This window comes from Podarcis erhardii (assembly GCF_964252035.2).
Source record: "Podarcis erhardii genome assembly, chromosome: 7".
In the NCBI taxonomy this organism is placed as follows: Eukaryota; Metazoa; Chordata; class Lepidosauria; order Squamata; family Lacertidae; genus Podarcis; species Podarcis erhardii.
In genome coordinates, this window is record NC_138511.1 from 27,229,926 (window position 1) to 27,250,460 (window position 20,535).

Consider the following 20,535-nt stretch of genomic DNA (forward strand, 5'->3'; position numbering starts at 1 on the left):
GTCCGTGCGCAATGGAGCGTTTAGAAAATAAGTAGACATATGACTGTTGAATTTTAGAGTATTTATTTTGTTTGTTTATGTTAAAGAAAACTCAGTAAAGAGCCTTGGGGGGGGGGAATGTTGGGTAGAAGAGATTTCAGCAGGTGCAGCGTGCCACACACTTATTGAAGGTGCACAAACCCTCTCCTCTTTAGCATGTAGCTACAACCTTCAGGGTTAACTGAGAGCACACAGGCTGATACTGCAGCCTATGAGACCATCTTACCTTATGGCTTGGCTGATTGATTGTGCAAGAAGTAAGGAGCTGAAGGCTGCTGGTCACTGCAGGTCCCAGTTCAAGACACACAAACCCACACACACCCTTCAGCAGCTGACATGACGTGTGGAATACTAATGCTGCTAAGCCTTTCATGGATTGGAGACGTAGATAAACACAAAAACACGACTCCAGTTTGCTGCCTTCTCCACTCCCTACGTATGATTTTGCTTTGACTTGCATTCAGCAAAAAGGACTGGGAGCCAGCCGAAGAAATTGCTGGCAAACAGCTCGCCTGTCGGTTCAGGGATCTGCATTTGTGCGATAATCTGGCAGCCCTCAAAGACAGCTCGGGCCATGCTCACACGCAACTCAAAAAGCAATTAATGGCCTGTCCCATTGCAATTATTCAGTTCTTTATTGAGTGCATCAGATTCTAGCAGTAAGACTTCCAATTTTGATGTGTTGCATCAATATACATGTGATATTACTGCATCTGGGAATGAGTCTTGTTTCCCTTGTCCTGTTCCTGTACGATCCCTCTGATTTGCTCTGCCTGGGGTGCCTCACACACGTGCACACTATCTCACCCATGAATTCTGGTTTAATTTGAAGAACTTTGAACAGGTGCCCATTTCTCCAACAGCTGATCTATGGTTCTTGCTCTTCTGTGCAGAACAATGCAAATGCATCACTTTTCATGTCCGAATGGCAAGAATGGAACCCCTTTCCAGTCCGAGGGCTGCATTGCCCCTTGGGAAAGCTTCTGGTAACTGCATGACAGGCATTGATGGATCCAGAGGCAAATGTGTGTGGGGCCATGGACCTGACCTTGAACTTGCTTCAGTAAGCAATTGTTCAGCCACATGTGGCAGAGGTTTCTATATACACCCTAACCCACATACATCTCTCCGCTCCCTATCCAGGCAAGATAGAGGCATGGTCACAGTCCAAGGACCCATTCCAGTGAGGCCAATGCCCTTAAGAAAGGGGTGGAGCTGGGCAAGTGGGAGGCTTGCCCTAGGAAGGGGTGTGGCCTGGGGAGGAGTCTTTTTTGAGGGCCAAACTTGTAGAGCTGCATTTGGCTCCTGGGCCAGAGGCTCAGTGGCGTAGCGTGGGGGGTGCAGGGGGGGCCGGCCGCACCGGGCGCAACATCTGGGGGTGCAAATCCACGGGTTAGGGGGCGCAAATCCATGGGTTAGGGGGCGCAAATTACTTGCCTTGCCCCGGGTGCTGACAACCCACGCTACGCCACTGCAGAGGCTTCTCCCTCCCCACAGCATATTTCCCACTGGTCACATCAGTGTAACAGAATGCTGAAATACAGGAGTCTCCATCTGCATTGGCATCCCGCCGGCTTTGGAAGACACAACTGTTTACACAGGCTTTCCCTTGATCTCTCCACCTGCCTTAAACACTGTGCTGTTTGAATGGGATTGCTTTGCTGTGTACCGTAACAATGGATGTTTATCCTTTAATGTTTATATAACCAGATTTAATATGCAGTCAGATGGGTGGCATACAAATAATAAAATTATTACGATTATTATGCTGTAATTTGCTACAAAGGCATGCAAGTGGGTTAACATTCCCCAAGCATCACCTCTTTCCTCCCATCATATCAACGCAACACCAGTGCACCACCATAAACGCACTTGGAGAGGAACACTAAATCCCTGGTTTACATTCCTGCAAGAAAAGGACAGTCCTGACATAAATCACCCCTCCTTCATCTTCCTCATCTTCCTTCCAAAGAGGAGGTAGTCAGATTGTGAAGAGCAGATAGAGGACCCCTTAGCGCATCAGTCAAGAGAAGCAACCTGCAGCTTTCCTCTGTTACAGCCTTACAGTCTCCACACATCTTCTCTTTCATTTATCTGTTTGGATTCTAAAGCCAACCTGCCCCCAAGAGTTCAAGGCAGATAACATGAACACAGAAAGCTGCCTCGTACCAGATCAGATTATTTGCTCACCTAGTCCGGAGGATAGTCTGACTGGCTCTGAGTCACTTGGGTCTCAGGCATAAAGATACGTTTCCCATTAACTGTTGTTATTTACTTACTTACTTAACCTTCCAATGGTTTGACTTCACCCCCAGAGAGGCACTCCTCCATTGTCTCCCGATACAGAAGGATGCCAACCAACCAATTTATTTAACTACGTACCGTTTTGTTTTTTTAAAAAAATCTCTAAGCAGTTTACATAAAATGGCATGATATGTTCATAAAAACAGCAGCAGAAAACAGACGCTAAACATAATAAGATAGATAGATTCTTTATAGATAGATAGATAGATTCTTTATTGTCATTACACAAGTGCAACATTGCACAAGTGCAACGAAATTGGATGCCATCCCTTAAAAACAACAAAAGCAAAACAACAACAACAACCAAACAAACCACATTCCAGCCACACCCACACCCACACCCATCAAACTCCCAGGTCACACTATCGAGTTACTGCATTTAAGAAGGCCACAGCTCTTGGATAGAAACTATTTTTCAGTCTATTTGTCCCTGACTTGATGTTTCTGTATCTCCTGCCAGAAGGCAGTAGTACAAACAGACTGTGTCCCGGGTGAGATGCATCCTGCAGGATATTGTTTGCTTTCCTAAGACAACGGGAACCGTACAGTTCTTCCAAAGATGGGAGGGGATGACCAATAATCCTTTGGGCTGTGGTTATGACCTTCTGGAGCACCTTCCTCTTCCTAGCTGTACAGCTGGAGAACCAGGCACAAATACAGTATGTGAGAATGCTCTCTATGGAGCCTCGGTAGAAGGACACCAGCAGTCTCTCACTCAGATTGTTCTTCTTTAAAAGTCTGAGGAAATAAATTCTCTGCTGGGCCTTCTTCACCAGAGCAGTGGTATTTGCGCTCCAAGTCATGCCCTGATCGATAGTCACTCCCAAAAACCTGAATTCCGCCACCCTCTCCACCCGTTCCCCGTTGATATACAAGGGCTGAATGTCCGCCTTTTTTTTCCTGTAATCCACCACCAATTCCTTGGTCTTAGCCGTATTAAGAGCCAGATTGTTCTCTCCACACCAAGCACAAAGCCGCTCCACCTCGTCCCGATAGGCGGACTCATCCCCTCCTGAAATGAGCCCCACCACCGTAGTGTCATCAGCAAACTTGATGATTTTGTTGCTGGAATAAAATGATCAAAACACATAAAAAATCAACAAGTTTTAAGAAAATAAATGAGCATCCTGAAATTATGTGTCAGGCGTAGGTGCTGTTACACTAAAAGAATGATTTCATACATAAGAAAAATAAGAACATAAGATGAACCTGCTGGATTGGGCCAATGGTCCATCTAGTCTAGCATCCTGTTCTCACAGTGTAGGCTTGCCTTAGCCCAAAAAGCGAAAAAGAGGACACTCGTTTGCCTGCTCACCTCCTCCTTCCCTCCCCTGCATTACCATTTGGCCTCCTGCTCATGAGACGCTATGTCTCCAGAAGATGGGAAGCTGAGCAGCTCCCAGGCCAGGCCTGGTGGCCGCAGGAAACAACACAACACCTGATGCGCCCCCCAGAAGGCTAAGCAAGGCCTGGTGGCTGCTGGAGACTGTTAGAATATTCTGTTCCACCTTAAGGGACAGACATGAGACTGTTGTGTGTCACATGTCTGTTTACACTCTAGCACAGCTTGCTGGGAACTTCTGTTTGTGTATAGCTTTCGTTTTTGCTGCTTGCTTTGGACACGAAGGGGGATCAGACATGTTTTCCTTTTGGCTTGATGTATGCTGAATAAACTGCTTGTAAATATGCTTACACAACCTCTCCTGCCACTTCTGTTTGCACGTTATCTCTGCTGAGTTTGCGTGCCCCGGCTTCTGAAGCTGTGGGTCGCAGATGCTGCAACGAGGACTGGAGATTGTCCTGCACACTGGCCGGTGGGGGGGGCCAGCTGGGGGCCTGCCAATTGCCCCATTTCCTTGGTTGTATGCCAACAGAGACATCAAGAGACCTAAAGCAGGCCACGGCAGGCCGCCCACTTCTCCAGAGATGGCCGCAGCAGAGGTGGCACCAGTACGGCCTGCAGACCTCACTCCAGACCCTGCTGTGGTGCTTCCGCTTCTGGGGCACAGTGCCCTCCCGAGCATGCATGTGCCCCTCCAGACCCCGCTGTCATTTTCATCCAAAAATGAATGCATGAATAAAAATAAACCCCCAAAACCTGGACATTTCATTTAACGTGCAAAAATCCACCCGGATGGGCATGCTGGCCTCTCAAAAGAAGACAAGTGCAGGAAAACCATATGGCAACTCCATCACAGTGGCCAGCTATGGGAAACCCAACTATGGAGGAAGAGCATAGCCTTCATGGTTAGTAGCTATCAATACCCTTCACCATCATTCCCAGGCATTGGGAGTGGAGGGTGATGGTTGCCATTAAAAAATGGTGATGATATTCAGAGCACATTCTGCAACGTGGGCTTGTTTAGCTAGGGGAACCTGGGGACAATGAAAATCTTAGGCCTTCCCTCCAAAAAATGCCCAAAGAAAATTTCAGTTCATCTCAAGGAGAGAACTAGAACGTTGGCGGCCGATGATGGGACAGTGGAAGTTGGTCCATCGGAGTGAACGGGGCACTGCCCCACCAACTTCAGCTAGTTTCCACTTGCTTTCTTCTTCTTTTACTTACAACCAGCCCAAGGCATGGCCCTGGCTGTCTGATTCCTCCTCCTTAGTCTGAACTTAGTGCCCCTGTACAACTCAGCAAGGAGGAGGAGAATCGGTCCAAAGTAGGCTTTGCTAGCTCTTCCTGTCATTGACTCTAGTGCCATCTAGTGTTGGCCTCCTTGCCTTCCACCCTTCTGGCCCCAGTGCCCACCAGCCACCACTAGACTAATGTTCATGGATGGCTGACGAACGCCAGCACACTTTGAGCCTTACTACACTTCAGAGCTGTGCAACTTGAACCACAGAATTCCAGGGTGCCTCAACCAATCCACAAGCCAGTAGCTGCGGCTGAAGTCTGTTCTCGTTCTACTCTGGCCTCCTGCAGATTTGCAAAGACCCACAGACACATTTCCTCAGCTTGCAATGCCTGGTGCCGTGCCTATGTGATTGGCTGAGCTCTGGCTGTCGTTTCCCTTAGCAACCTTCTTCCCCAGCTGTGCTTCCGTCCACACCATTCCAGCTGTTTTGGCTAGCCAGCATCTACGGAAGCCCCCTCCCCTGCTTAGTTTGCAGCAGTGCATGATTTTTATACAGATCTTTGCTGACGCACAACAGATTCTTGGATAGTCTCTTGGCAAGCTGCAAGTTGGGAGAGAAGGTCCAGCCACCTTCTGGGCAGACCTCAGGAGAAGCCAGTTTGACCATGACTATGGGGACTGAGCTCTGTCTCTTCTCTTCCCTTCCCTTCCCTTCCTTGCCCAGCCTAATAATAATAGTCATTAAGCAGGAATCTGTTTGCAAAAAGCACTGTCCCTCGGGTGAATCTTTGGATTATTTATTCAGTTGCTTCCATTTATGAATCTCTTCCCATTAAATATATTGAGGCGATTTCACAGTGAAAGCACCTTTGTCAACAACAAGAACTAGTCCATATGTGAAAACCATGGGATATATTCAAGCATTAGCACAAAGTGAAGCTGAAATTTTGAAATCAACCAGCACATTATAGATTTAAGCATTTCTTTGAGAACCCTCTATACCAGCCTTTCTCAACCTGTGGGTCCCCAGATGTTGTTGAACTACAACTCCCATCACCCCTAGCTAGCAAGACCAGAGCTCAGGGATGATGGGAGTTGTAGTCCAACAACATCTGGGGACCCACAGGTTGAGAACTGCTGCTCTATACTTTTCAAGCATAGGCATGCATTGCTATGATCAACATAGATCTCCATGTGTTGCCCTTTCAGCTCAATCTACTGCTTTCTGTGCACATACACAGGGAAATGATTTTGAGTGCTCCAATATCTCCTTCTGAAGTGACTTAAGTCGTGTTTTCCCTTGAAGTACAATTGTGTGCAACAGAACTTGCACACCATCCTCTTGAAATTGAAGCACCTTGTGTTTTCAGTGTTCCGAATGCTTGACGTTGGAGCACACAGAACCCACGCGCCTTCTCCAGAGTGACCCTAGGAGCCAATCCTCAGTGGCTGACTGAACTCCTTTCACTCTGATTGGCTCCAATCAACACAAAGAGTGATAAGACTTCTTCTCCCAGTTTCCGAGCACAATTCAAAGTGTTGATACTGACCTTTAAAGCCCTAAATGGCCTCAGTCCTGTATACCTGAAGGAGTGTCTCCACCCCCATTGTTCACCCCGGACACTGAGGTCCAGTGCTGAGGGCCTTCTGGCGGTTCCCTTGCCGCAAGAAGCCAAGTTACAGGGAACCAGGCAGAGGGCCTTCTCAGTAGTGGCACCCACCCTGTGGAACGCCCTCCCACCAAATGTCAAAGAGAAAAACAACTACCAGACTTTTAGAAGATATCTGAAGGTAGCCCTGTTTAGGGAAGCTTTTAATGTTTAATAGATTATTGTATTTTAATATTCTGTTGGAAGCCGCCCAGAGTGGCTGGGGAAACCCAGCCAGATGGGTGGGATATAAATAATAAATTATTATTATTATTATTCTCAGTGGCAAGAAAGTTCCCCTTTCAAGCTGATAGGGCAGCTCCAGGGTTTGGGGGCCAGAGACCCTGCTGGGACCCTGATGTGGAAATAGTAATGGGTCTTCAACTCTCCCTCCCATAACCTTTGACCACTATACCTCTGTCTGCATTGCACAAAAACAGGCTATGGGTTCATTAAGCTCTGTATTGCCTGCAGCGGCTGCTAGTGGCTCTTTGGGGTGTCAGACAGAGGGCTTTCCCCCGTCTTGCCTTAAAATGCTTCAGATTGAACCTGAGACCTATTGCATCCAACCCACTGAGTTTAGTTGTCTTCCCCATCTTAATTTTGCAAGGTTTGCAAAGGGATCAGTGTTATCAAGGGCAGGATTTATGTGCTAGATCAAGCTCAGGGCCTATACCTCATCTATAGTGCATTTGCATTGCTAACTAAAAGTTGGGGGGCTCCCTATGCTAGAACCCCAAGATCTTTATGAACCAGGTCCATCTGCAAAGGTGTCTGGAGTTAGAAAGAAAGAGCAGAGAGGTCTTCTGAATGCATTCTGAGCACAGAATTATGATTTTTGTACCAGAAACTGAACTGAGTCCACAGCCCTTTCACACACAAAAATCCACCTCTGGTTAGCAGTTTTCATTTCAGCAACGTAATGTAGGCTGATTTAAGCTGCTACTCATGTAATTAAGGCCTTGATTCGCAGCAAACCTGCTTTGTGCAAACTCTCTTGAAATGAATAGGAAGCTATCTAAGGGAGCTGTTAGTCCTGCTAACCAGGGTTTGTACCACTCAAGAATGCAGGATGGGTGCATTCTCTTTTGTGCCCTGAGTTTACTTTTCGTGAAAAGTTTGCATGTCAGAGATAAAAGTTTAGAATTCTAAATGAAGCTAAATTTCCAGGGCTGGAGAGTTTTGATCAAGGGAACTATGCAAAGTTGATTACGCCTCTGCCAAATCCCGAAGTAGCTCAATCCCAGAATGAGCGTATTATATGAATTTTCTTACCAGTAATTATTTTTTTAAACCAGCAACAGTCATAGTTAATGGTAGCGCTTAATTAAAACTACCATCTTTTCCTCTCTAGTACACTTCTGTGCCTCTGGGGCATAATTCTTTCACAATCAGCAGGAAACAAAATTAAAACCATGGGCTCAATGTAGAACTTTATATAGCGCTTTATTCCCCATAGCCTAGCCCCATGGGCAAAGATCCTAAACATGTTTGCTCAAAAGTAATTAAGTCTCATTCGGCTCAGTGTGGCTTACTGCTCCCTGGAAAGCGCATTTAGGACTGAAACTGTCAATCGGGAAAGGTATTTCTATTTGATGTGTGTTAACGTAGTCTTGCCTCTCTGGGCTACTGGCCCTTTACTTAGTTGTTTCCTAATTTCAGACATTACTTGGCAAAGTTCACACCATTTGATGTGTTTAATGAGTGGTTTTCTGATCTAAATCAAGAAAGGCTGGAATGTCTGTGTGACTGAGCTGCTCAGTTAATCTTTTTATCAAATCTGTGGCATTTTATGGATTGTCATTTTTTTTGCTGATACCATCCTGGTGGATCATATTTTAATGAATTATGGAATTGACTGGGGTGATATCTTTTTATTGTCATTTGCTTAAAGGTGTCAATGAAGCAACCTGCAATTTGAAATGCCAAACCGGCTGATCCTACATCCTCCAAGTGCCCCTATTTTCCAGGAACAGCCCCCGATTTACAGAAGTCATTGCAGTTTCTGATTTGATCCTGGGATGTCTCATTTTTTCTTAGGAGTCGCTCCTATTTTCATTGGAGAAATGTTGGAGGGTATGGTAGAACATCCTTATTTTCACTGAAGAAATGTCAGAGGGTATGGAGTTAGGTGACCCTTGAGACAAGGCGATAAGTAACTAGACAACCTTTAGAAGACATCTGAAGGCAGCCCCGTATAGTTTTATTATGTTTTTAGAAATGTTGGAAGCTGCCTAGAGTGGACGGGGTAAAAAATAATAATAATAATAATAATAATAATAATTATTATTATTATTATTATTATTATTATTATTACTACTACTATTTTAGGGTGTCCTTATTTTCTTTCTTTTTCTTTTTTTCTTTTTTCTTTTCAATGCAAAATTACAACAAAATTACAAACAATGAATCCAAAATGAAACAGTACAAACAAGAAAAAAACCCAAGAGAAAAAAGAACACAAAAACAAAACAAAAGCACACATCTACAAACAAAACCACATCATCATTCTAATCTAATCATTACATACATATACACATATTGACTTCCTTCCTTTGTTCTAAGACCTTGAAATTTTTACTCTAAGTTGTTCTGACTAATGTAGAATACCTCTATCTTTATACTTTTTACACCATTTTTCTCTTTCTTTAACCCTGCAAAGCTTCATTCATTACATACCAATATGCTTACTCCAGAACAATGTTCTTTCATATACTCTTTAGCACATCCCCATTCTTTTAATAATTTTTGGTCCGATTGTCCCCTTATGAATGCTGTGATTCTTGCCGGATTTATATATTCACATAATTTAATTTGCAATTCTTTCATTGATGGAATTTTTCTCCCTTTCCAATTTTTTGCTATGAGCATCCTGGCAGCTGTTGTCGCATAGAGGCATACTTTCCTTTGATTGTCAGGAATATCATTTGTGATTATACCTAAAAGGAATGCCTCTGGTTTTTTTTACTAAAAGATAGTAAATAGGTGTCCCTATTTTCATTGGAGGGTCTGAAACCACCAATCAGGAAACACATCCAAAATGAAGGTTTCAAGATGCTGGACTAGATGGGCCATTGGCCTGACCTAACACCTGTCATGAAGGAGTGATTCTGTAAGCAAGTATCTCTGGGTGGTGTCCCTCAGGCAGGTGTTAACAATTAGTCCCCCAAGCGGGAGCAGGTGGTGGGGCTGCCAGCATTCCTCAGCCCCTATAAATCTTCGGGTTAAGTTGCCAAGAAAAAAAAGGCTAACAATCTGACTGTTACTGTGGTTTCCCACCCTGCTCCAGTCTGGAGAGACGATTAGCACCATGCCGGGGCTCATCAACCGGATGACCAACTCTGCTCTCCCTCTCGCGGCCTCTGAGGTGACCTCTTGTGTCAGCGGCTATGCTTTTGGGATGACGGCCTCTCTCACCTACAGCAACTCAGAGACCCACCCCTTTGAAGGTAAGAGACAGGGGGAATGTGCAACTATGTCCGTACTCGAGACTTATTAATCTGTCTCAGGTGATATGTGTCCACATGGGAGAGGCTTCCTAAAGGGTCTAATGAGGCACCCAGCTGATCCAGACCCTGGAATCTCACGTGGCTAAATCAGCTAAGATGCTGACCCAGCAAGCAACATGCCCCCTTGGCCCCTGTACCTAGGACTGGGGTTGACGCAACTTCAGTGCAGCAAGCAGAATGTTTCTTTGCGCTGGGCAACCAAACAGGAACTCCTTCGGCTGGGCTGGGTATGATCTGTCTGTCCGTGCTGGTACTGGCGCCTCCACAACCTAAGTGACAGAAGGGGTGTCAGCAACTGCCATGGACCAGGCTAGGTGTGAGGTGCTTTCTGGGATGCTGTACCAGGCGTGGGTTCTAGTTATGCAGGTGGCTGATCCAGTGCTGAAGGTGAGACTGGTGCGGGAGCTGATGGGAAAGGGACTGCAGAGCTTCCCTAGGGTCATCGTCCAACTCCTCCCATCTCTCATCCTGGTTTGACCAGCCCCTCCAAGACATCTCCTTGGGACTCATAACATTGGCCTGGGATGTTGCTGGAGGAGAACGTCCCTAGGGTCAGATTTCCCAGGTGTGAGGTTCCTTGCCTTAGCCACCCCCAGCCCCAATGACCTTTGACCCCAGGCATAAGCATTATGTCTCCTGAAAGGATGCTTCCCATTGGCAGGGCTCTTTGTCTACCCATTGGATGAATACACAACTGTGGTTGGCTTTGAGGCGATGGTTTCTGAACGGGTTGTGACCGTGCAAATCAAAGACAAGGCCAGAATTGACGACTGCTACGTTGACTGCTGCAGCCTCCCCAATGGCAGGGCCCTGGATGAAGGTGGTGAGAGAATTATTTGCGAGGAAAATACAACCACATCTAAGATGGTAGCAACTCTTGGTGAGGGTGTAGACCCTCAAGGCCACTAGGTGGCAGTGGCAGCTGAGTGCCACCCTTATCTGGGAAGTGGCAAAAACAGCCTTCTACCACTTTTCTAAGGGAAAAAAAGTTTTAAAAGCAAAGGAGGGGGAATAGAATACCTTTGGCCACCTTGAAAGGTCAAGTAAAGTAAAGTAAACAGCAAACCCTTCCTGAAAACTGAAGAGAAATTTCTTTTTCCCCTGCCACTCCCCAATCTGACAGTGCCCCAGTCCTGTGCAGGGTAGAATTCCTTTACACAGAGAGTTATTTATTTGTATCATTTATGAATCACTTCCCATAAGGCATCCCAAAGCAATTTAACAATGAAAATATCAGCAAGCAGTACATACATTCAAAGCAAACAAATAATCAAGTCCAATACACATACAGACTAGGATCAAAATGGGTGTACTGCAATTGTGTTACTGAAAAATATTGCTTTGGTTTTGCATTATTCTTAATATTGTCTTTTCATAAGCTGCTCGGACACTTTTTCATAGTGAATGATGATGTGGCATACCAAAATGCATACAGTAAGATAAAGTATGCACATTAAAAGGAGGATATTAATGAACACAGCATACAAAAATGTTGTATATTAGGCTGAAATTGCTTGACAAAAACGTTTATACTAGGCAAGAACTATGTCTATTTGGAGGCGCTTTTTTTTTAAAGCAACCTGATTTGGAAATATGAAGAACTGAACTTAAGATTGAAAACATGAGAAAATGAGAGTAACCAAAATGGAGAGATTCACCCATTGCTAGTGGTAGTTAGGACTTCTGAAAACTAGACCATGGCAACCCTTATATAGAGAGGTGGGTGGGGTTGCTGGGGATATGAATGTTTTGACATTTTGTCATTTATTTTCTTTTACACAGGACGTATTGTGCTAGATGAGGATTTGGAGAGGATCGTCTTTGTGGCCAATTTGGGCATCGTTCCTCCTCAGGAAAATGTCTCCATCTGCATCAGTACCTCCTCAGAGCTGCAGACCCTTCCCAGCGGTGCTGTGAGGGTCCTCCTTCCAGCTGTGTGTGTCCCTAAGGTCCCCCAGAATAGCACAGATGCCATCGCTGCCATCTCTGGGCACCACCTTCGATTGTAAGGGACCGACATGAAATATTGCTCTTGATGGGTTTAGCTAGCGCTACAAGAGGGAGGGAGGGAGGAACAACATTGCCACATCCTAGGGCAAAGCTGCCAAGGCTTTATAGCATGGCCTGAAGGGACACTATGGCAGAATCACCTGGGAGCCTTATGTGTGCCTTTTAAGTTACATGCGCAGCATACACTGAAAGCCCTATGATACCCCTCTCCACAGCCATGGCTTCCCCAAGGAATTCTGGGAGCTCTGGTTTGTTAAAGGTGCAGAGAGCTGTTCAGAGACCCCATTCCCCTCACAAACCTACAGTTTTCAGAGTGGTTTGACAATCCATCCTTCTTCACAGGGAACTCTGGGAATTATAGCTCTGTGAGGGGAATAGATAGCTCTCCATGCTATCTAAAGTTTAGAGGTGTAACAAGGAACAGGACTTTTGCTTCTGCTTTTAAGGAAAGCCCAGATTGTTCAAGACTCAAAAATACAGAGAGGATTTTGGATGGGAATTTTGAAGTCCTTTAGATGGGCCTGTGCAAAACCTGAAAGTTGCGTTTTAGCATTCCCTTTACAAATCGCCTCCTTCTTAGCAGAGACAGACACTACTGTGGTGTTGCTACTCCGGATCAGCCCGGAAAATTCTGTCTGGCTCGGCTTTTGGAAACGGAGGCGATGAATCCTACTGAGTACGAGTTCAGCTTCTACCTGGAGATCAGAGGACCGTGCTTACTTGCAGGTAAGTCTATATAAAAGCGGGCAGGGATGGGAACATTTTTTAACATCCACCTGGTATGGAACTATAACCCCTATCAGCCCCCAGACAACATGGACAATGGTCAGAGATGATGGGAGTTGTAGTCTGGAGGGCATTGTGTTCACCACCTCTGCTCTGTGGGACAATGGTGAGTTCTGGTTCTCAGTGCTGCTACTCCGTGGCCGACTCCTCCAATCTAAGCAACTGGAAGCTGTCAGATCATTGGCCCACCTTGCTCAGTAATGTTTACACTGACTGGCAGAGTTCTCAGAGTTTCAGTGAGGATTCTTTCCCAGCTGATCTCACAAGGTTGCCATATGTCCTCTTTGACCAGGACATGTCCTCTTTTTCATGGGTGGCATCATCATAGTGGTCCATAGTTAAAAGTAGAAGTTGGCAAAGGTGTCCTCTTGTTTTTTTGCTCTTCAAAATATGGCAATCTTACCAGAGAGTGAACCTGGGGTTTTCTGAGTACAAAACAGGTTGTCTGCTTCTGAGCTACGGCCCTTTCCCTCACTCATAGTCAAACTAGACTATGGTTTCGTGTGTGGTGTTGGTGCAAGGGATAAAAATTAAGGCTGCTACACTTCACATCAACTTGGTGAAAACATGGTGAAAATTGATTACCATCCTGCTTTTTAGTGTAGCAGTGCATGAGTTTGCTGTTACTTACGATTGCATTCATATGCCCACCTTTTCTCCAAACTCAAGTTTTCCGGGTTCCAGATTCATCTTCGCACAACAACCGTGTGAGGTGGGCTAGACTGAGAAACAGTGACTGGCCCAAGATTGCCCAACGAGATTCATAGCTGAGTGGGGATTTGAACACTGGTCTCCCAGGTTCTAGTCTGACACTCTAACCACTACTCCACAATGGCTCCTACACACACACACACACACACACACACACGTACCTCTTCTCAAGTTCTTTGGGGTTCTCCATCATATTTCCCACACTGGCTTCCCCAACTAGGAGTTGAAAGCCCGACGCACGAGATCCGCGCAGATGCCGCTCCTTCAGCCAGATCTGCCAAGAGCATTGTGATCACACTGGCCAATAAACATACTTTTGACCGACCCGTGGAGATCCTGATCCATCCAAGCGGTAGGTGGGCCATGCTTGCTATCTCTTGACTTCTGGGGCCTCCCCATCCCAGAGATCCCTCCTTCTCTGTTTAGACAATGCAAGAAACATTGCATCTTGAATATGCTCCACCTAACCAGGGACAGTCCATAGTTTCCGGTCCCTGGTAAATTGCCGATCCAATCTTGCCTCTGCATTTGCCATTTTGGGGGTGGCCTGTTAAAAATATACCTTGCACCTAGTCCCTCCCAATGAGAGCTGAGCCTGGCAGGACAGCTTACTCTATGGTCTTAACCCCTTCATGCATTAATTAGACTTAAGCATGTTGCTTATAGGAGGTTGGTTATCCCACACTTTGTACAGTAGACTTGTTTATACAGACACTCTACCCATCTTCCTCTATCCTCTGGCTTAAAAAAGCATCCCCACCCCCTGTTCTCGGTGCCCCCAGCTCCTGTTGATGGTGGATCCCAAAGTTCTAGAAAAATCGCAAAGTCGATCCCGCAAACATGACCTCTTCTTTTTCTCTCCCAATCTCCCTGCCGTTCCAGAGCCTCACTTGCCCCATGTATTAATGGAAGAGGGTGACATGTCCCCCACGGAATATGAGCAGCACCTGAAGGGGCGGAATGACTTCATTAAAGGGACCAAGAAAGATGCAAGTGCAGAGAGAAAGGTGAGGGGCAGAAGAGCGAGCCAGTCTTCCCTCCATTTTCTACGCCAGCCTCACATAGCTACAGTTCTCAGAGTTCCTTGGGAAGAGAGAGATTGACTCTTAAACCATTCTGAGAAGCAGCCAGCGATAAGCATGGTTTGCACCCATGATGGTGTGCAGTTTGGCCCAAATTCATTGAGGAAATGAGGTCTGGATGAGTATTGATAGCTTTCATTACAATTTGGGGAGCTTAGCTGCAGCCCTCAATATGTTGATGGACTCTAACTCCCATCAACTTTGAACATTGGTCACGCTAGCTTGGCTGGTTGTACAACCTGGAGGGCCCACAGGCTCACCACTTCTGCTCATAGCTCCGTTGGTTAGAGTGCAGTGCTGAGAACGCCAAGGTTGCAGGTTCGAACCCCGTATGGGATGGCTTCATATTCTCACAATTGCAGCGTGTTGGACCAGATGATCCTCAGGGTCCATTCCAACTACAGTGCAATTCTATGACCCAGGTACAGTACATCATGTTCTGGGGCAGCATTCCTCTGAATTCCCAGTGGGGAAATAACAGGGGAGGGGTGTTTCCCCCAAGTGTTGCCTGTGACTTCCTTGAAACATCTGGTTGGCCACTATAGAAAGCAGGTTGCTACACTAGTAGCCAAAATTATGGAACCTTTTGGAAAAAGTGTATTTCCAAGGTTTGATGGCTCATAACACCTAGTTGGCTCTCTTTACACAGTCATGCTAATGGCTGCATTCAAATGAAGGAAAACTACTGCATATTAACCTAAGCAAGTTGTGCATCCCTTTTCTGGTTATTTGGCTATAACTTTTGATAGAATACAGATAACTGAACAAACTTTGTTGCATTACATTCTTCATTAAGTTATCTTTCCATTGATACATAATATTATGGTATTACTAAAAAACAAAGTGGTGTTATGAGCCACCAAACATCGGAAATACACTTTTTCCAAAAGGTTTCCACAATTCTGGCCACTAGTGTAGGTATTTGCACTTCTGTGGCTGCAAAGAAAGGGAACAGAGAAAAGATTTTCTCCCTCTCTCCATAGTATTAGAACTCAAGAGACCTCCAAGAAAGAGGCAGAATGTTGGAAGGTTCAGAATATTCAAAAGAAATTACTTCTTCATACAGTCAGTCTATGGAACCTGCCCCCACAGGAGGCAGTGACAGCCAGCAACTTGGATATTTATAAAAGATAATGCTACAGTGGCTATGTAGAGGCAGGATGCCTTTGGGTGCCAGTGGCTGGGAATCACAGGTGGGGAGAGTTGTTGTTGTTGTTGTTGTTGTTGTTGTGCAGGGTTCCCATTGGGGCACCTGACTGGTAGTGTGAGAACAGGATACTGAACGGGATGGGCCTTTGGCCTGATCCAGCAGCTGAGGTCCCTGCAGACTGGGGGTGCACAAATGGTGGTGGAGAGGACCCAGGAAACTATCACCCTATGAGTTTAACATCAGTACAGTATCAAGAAAGGTCCTAGGACAGATAATTGAACAGTCTGTGAGCATTTAGAAAAGGATGCTATGATTATTAAGACCCAGCATGGGTTTCTCAAAAACAAGTCATGCCAGATGAATCTTTTCTTCTTTTCTTTTTTGATCGTTTCTAACTTGGTGGATCATGGGAATTGTTATGTACTGAGTTGAATAGGATCCAAAAGACAGCAGTCTGATTGGTCCTAGAACAATAGGATTCAGAATGCAGCAGTCTGATTGGTCCTAGAATAATAGGGTCCAGAATGCAGCAGTCTGATTGGTCCTAGAACAATGCAGCAGTCTGATTGGTCCGCAGGAGCCACCCAATCCAGCTCCAGGTGGAAGTGAATCCGCAACCTGATTGGCTTACAGGAGAATCCCAGAATTAGCCAATCATGTGCGGCCCATTGTGTAAATAATGTATATAAAGCAGATATTTGGGGGTAACTTTCATTCCTCACTACTATGAGCTGAATAAAGAGCATGAAATCCACACTCGACTCCGAGTATATTTCAGGAATACTGTGGATGTAGCATATCTTGATTTTTAGTAAGGCTTTCAACAAAGTCTGCCATTATGTTATGGTGGAATAGCTAGTGAAATCAATGTGCATTGAATAGGAAAAGTGATCCTATTACACTCAGCAGCTTGTGAGGTGCCCAGTTGATGATACTCAAGAAAGCAGCAAATGGAGCGATTTCTGGTGGCAAATAGCCTCCACAAGACTCTGTTGGAGTTCCTTTCTTTAAAATATTAAGTTTCAGAATGTCGGTTGGAAATTGTAATTAAGCTCCTGTCTTTGGCGTGTTATGCAAATACTCGTTAGCTAGTGGGATTATGTGGGACAAACATCCTGGGGAAACAGTGGGCAACTAATGAGCTTTTGTTAGTTTATACCATAATTGGATAATGGGTTGAGGGTGTTAATAAGAACCCATGCAAATGTCTTTCCCAATTCAAGGCACAGGGGGACTCAGATGATTAAGCAGAAATGCATTTTATTCTTGGCAGAGCAGCTGCACTATTGAGTTCCAATACTTCCAAGGCTAGCAGTGCAGGAAATGTTTGCCTACACTCTTCAGCCAAAAGAAGACTCTGAGACCAACTCACTAAAATCAATAATAACAGAGGCCCTGCCCTTAGACATGGCACAAGAGGAAAATTAGGGTTGCAATACACCTGGAATTTCCTGTCCATAGCTGGGATTTGGCCCTCGTCCGGGCAGAAATCGCTGAAATGTCTGGTAAAATCTGGACATATAGCAACTCATGTTGGAAGTGTAGATTTCAGCAAATTCCCCTTTAAAAAGCTCAAAACTTCTTCTTTTTTCACACTGTGCAAAACAAAGCTCAAAAAGGGGTGGGTGGGTGGGAAGGCTCAACAACTTTGCCAAAAAAAGAGAGCTCAACTTTTGTGTCCAGATTCTCACTTTTTGAAATATGGCAACCCTAGAAGGGATTGAGGAGGAAAAGTGAATTCTGGCACTAGTTCTTAGTTACAAAGCTCTTGTAATGACCATTAAATTATAAACAGTTTAAGGAAGAGGAGAGGAGTCCCATATCCCTGGCTTCTCAACTGGGCTGATGAAATGTTCTGCTTCTCTTCTCTGTCTCTTCCAGCCTGATGGAATGGTTGCTACCAAGTGGCTGCTGAGAGAGGAAGTAGTCTGATGGGTACATGCATATCGGTCATGACACAAGACATCCTATTAAACAAATCCCACCTTTATTTCCTTTTAAAAGCTCAGATAAATGTTTTCATATCATCATGCAGTTCTGATATCTTCATAACATCTCATCATTGCTTTTTCATGGGGTGTGGCGGGGGGAGCGGGTATTTATATAATAAAAGTTGAAGACAAATGGAGAGAAGCAATGACACATTTCATTGGATGTGATTACATAGATAATTATCTCAATCAATCCGTTAGGAATCATGTTAATATAAAGAAATACAAAAGACACCCCCCTCACACACACATACAGAGAAAATGAGGAGTTAATGGAAAAGAAGTGTGTAGAAGTAAAACTAATAACAGTAAAAGCATGGAAATAGAGTTGGACACGACTAAACGACTAAACAACAACAGGGTATATAAGATAAAGAACAGCATAGAAAAAAGAAAAAGAGAGAGAAGAGAAAGGGGGAATATGTGTGTGTGTGTACACACACACACACACACACACACACACACACACACACGAAAGGTATAAAGGCCGCTGAGAATAAGGGCTCATCCCCACATTTCCTTGACCTCTGTTTTGATCATATTGTATACCAATTAATTTCCCCAGCTTTTATCTCATTATTCCACAGCTGTGCCTTGCCAAAATCTTATCTTACCCACTGAATGGAAGCTTAGTTAAGCAAAATCTCTCTTCAGATTTACACACATCTGGTAAGATCCAGTTCAGTGAGTAAGATCAGATCTTCGCATGGCACAGCCACAGAACAACAAAAGTTATCAGGTTGGGGGGGAATTGGTCAGTTCACATTATGATCAAAATGCAGGCCAAGCGAAAGTGTGGATGAACCCTAGGTTATAAGGGGAAGTGCTATCTTCAGCTCCAGGATTCTAATTTATGAAAAGGACCCACCATTCTAAGAAATAAAACTGGCTTGCTTGTTTTTAAATGAAAGGCAACAACAGCCTGTACCAATTTTCTTGTTGGTTGTTGCAGACAGAAATCATCAGGAAGCGGCTCCACAAGGACATCCCTCACCACCCAGTGATCATGTTGAACTTCTGTCCTGATCTGAGGACGGTCCAACCCAACCTCAGGAAGAGCCACGGAGAATTCATCTTTCTTGTGGACCGCAGTGGGAGTATGAGTGGTGTGAACATCAACCGTGTCAAGGTGTGCATGGCTACCTGATTCTTGCATGTAGAGTGGGAAGGGCATTCGTTCGTGAATGCCTTCTAGTTTCACTGGGCAATTGGGTAGAAAATTGAGTTGCCACACGATGCAGTGCTTAGCAGGGGCCCTCTGGTGACAGTTTTCCATGCTGGAAGTTAATGCAGAGTGTGTGGAAAGGAGCATGGGGCAGTTAATGGCAAGGAGCAGGCAACCTTCTGACAACCATCTCCCTTAAAAGCAAATTAGAGATACAATGGCTCTCTGTGTCTCCCACCCAGGTAAGTAAGCAAGCAAGCATTATTGAAGTTCAAAATGCTTTCCCGACTGGTGTAAATACTTAGAGGGTGCAAAACAGGGGTGGTAAGGGGAGGTGGCCTGGGGAGAAGAGGGGTGGCACAGGAGGGTGTGTGTGTGACCTGGAGGGCAGGATGGAGCGAATTGGAGAGCCACATTGCCCCCTGGGCCTGGGGCTCCCTAGCTGTACCTTAGATAATTGTTCTTGAGTCTTTTTTAAAAGACTCAGCAGTGCAAAGTCTTTTCCTGGTATTGAAATCCAATTCAGTTTCAAACAAACCCCAGTTACCATTTTATTACTTTCTGCCGAACACCCAGTTTCTTTTATCTTCCCCCCCGCCCCAGCACGTACCATCCTCTAGATTAATCCATCCAGAGACTGCAGCAGCATTGATACATAAAGGCTAATCAAACTTTCTGCGTTTTTCTTTCCCTGAGAGCCACCAGATTAATTCAGAGATAAGAGACGAAGGGAAGCTGAAAACATGAACAAACACACAGGGAGATCTTGGTGGTCCTGTTTGCACGTCACTGTGTTCCCGGCCCCGTTCTCATGGCGACGGCTGATAGCTGCAGCCTCAAGCGATTGCTTTTATTAAAATGTGTTTGTGTTTAGTTTTGTTACTTTATTATATCGTTATCACGCTTTTCAGACAGTTTCAGGTGGAATTTCCTGAAAATGTAGAATTTATCCACACAGATTCCACACACACATTCCATTCTCCCTCCTTGATTTTGGAGAGAAGCCAAGCTACGTATTTTTTTTTACCAGTTCTGCAAAACTGGTAAAAAAAAAATCATGCTTTCTAAGCATGGCACAAGTGCATACCCTCCAACATGTTGCAGCAGAAAACCGGGATTCCTGTTTTCTGGGGCCATGTTATCGTGCGAGTCATATGGCCTGCACGAGACCCCCAAAATGGGAGGTCCCAATTTAATCAAGACAGTTGAGAAATATGCAAGTGCAAATCCGGATTAGCCCTGTAATTAAGCTAGGCCTGTGCCATTGGGCTGGGAATGGTGTACAGTTAAGCAAAATCTGTGCTGACGAATGGATGCACATTTAAATCAGGCATGTGCTGTTGAATGGGAGGCGATGCACAGTTAAGCCAAGCCTGTGCTGTTAAATGGGCTCTGTGCTGCTGTTGAAAGGGGGAGTAAAATGCAATTAAACCAGGTCTGCATTGCTGAATGGGAGGTGATGGACAGTTAAACTGGCTGTGTGCTGTTGAATTTGGAACAATGCACAGTTAAGCCAGGTCTGTGTTGGGGAATAAAATTACACCAGGTCTGCATTGT

General features: G+C 45.1%; 1 protein-coding gene across 6 annotated transcripts in view; it reads left to right on the forward strand.

Annotated features, from left to right (window-relative positions):
* VWA5B1 (von Willebrand factor A domain containing 5B1) overlaps nucleotides 1-20,535 on the forward strand; it is a 67,257-nt gene that overhangs the window by 7,828 nt on the left and 38,894 nt on the right. For 3 of the 6 annotated variants that reach the window (XM_081870791.1, XM_081870792.1, XM_081870795.1), the window contains 7 exons: nucleotides 9,864-10,023; nucleotides 10,745-10,906; nucleotides 11,866-12,088; nucleotides 12,674-12,819; nucleotides 13,811-13,942; nucleotides 14,473-14,597; nucleotides 18,766-18,942. In XM_081870791.1, the coding sequence (XP_081726917.1) occupies nucleotides 9,885-10,023; nucleotides 10,745-10,906; nucleotides 11,866-12,088; nucleotides 12,674-12,819; nucleotides 13,811-13,942; nucleotides 14,473-14,597; nucleotides 18,766-18,942 (1,104 nt within the window). In that variant the 5' untranslated portion in view covers nucleotides 9,864-9,884. The remainder of the gene's footprint in view (nucleotides 1-9,863; nucleotides 10,024-10,744; nucleotides 10,907-11,865; nucleotides 12,089-12,673; nucleotides 12,820-13,810; nucleotides 13,943-14,472; nucleotides 14,598-18,765; nucleotides 18,943-20,535) is intronic. The other 3 variants (XM_081870794.1, XM_081870796.1, XM_081870793.1) reach the window with 2 other exon arrangements.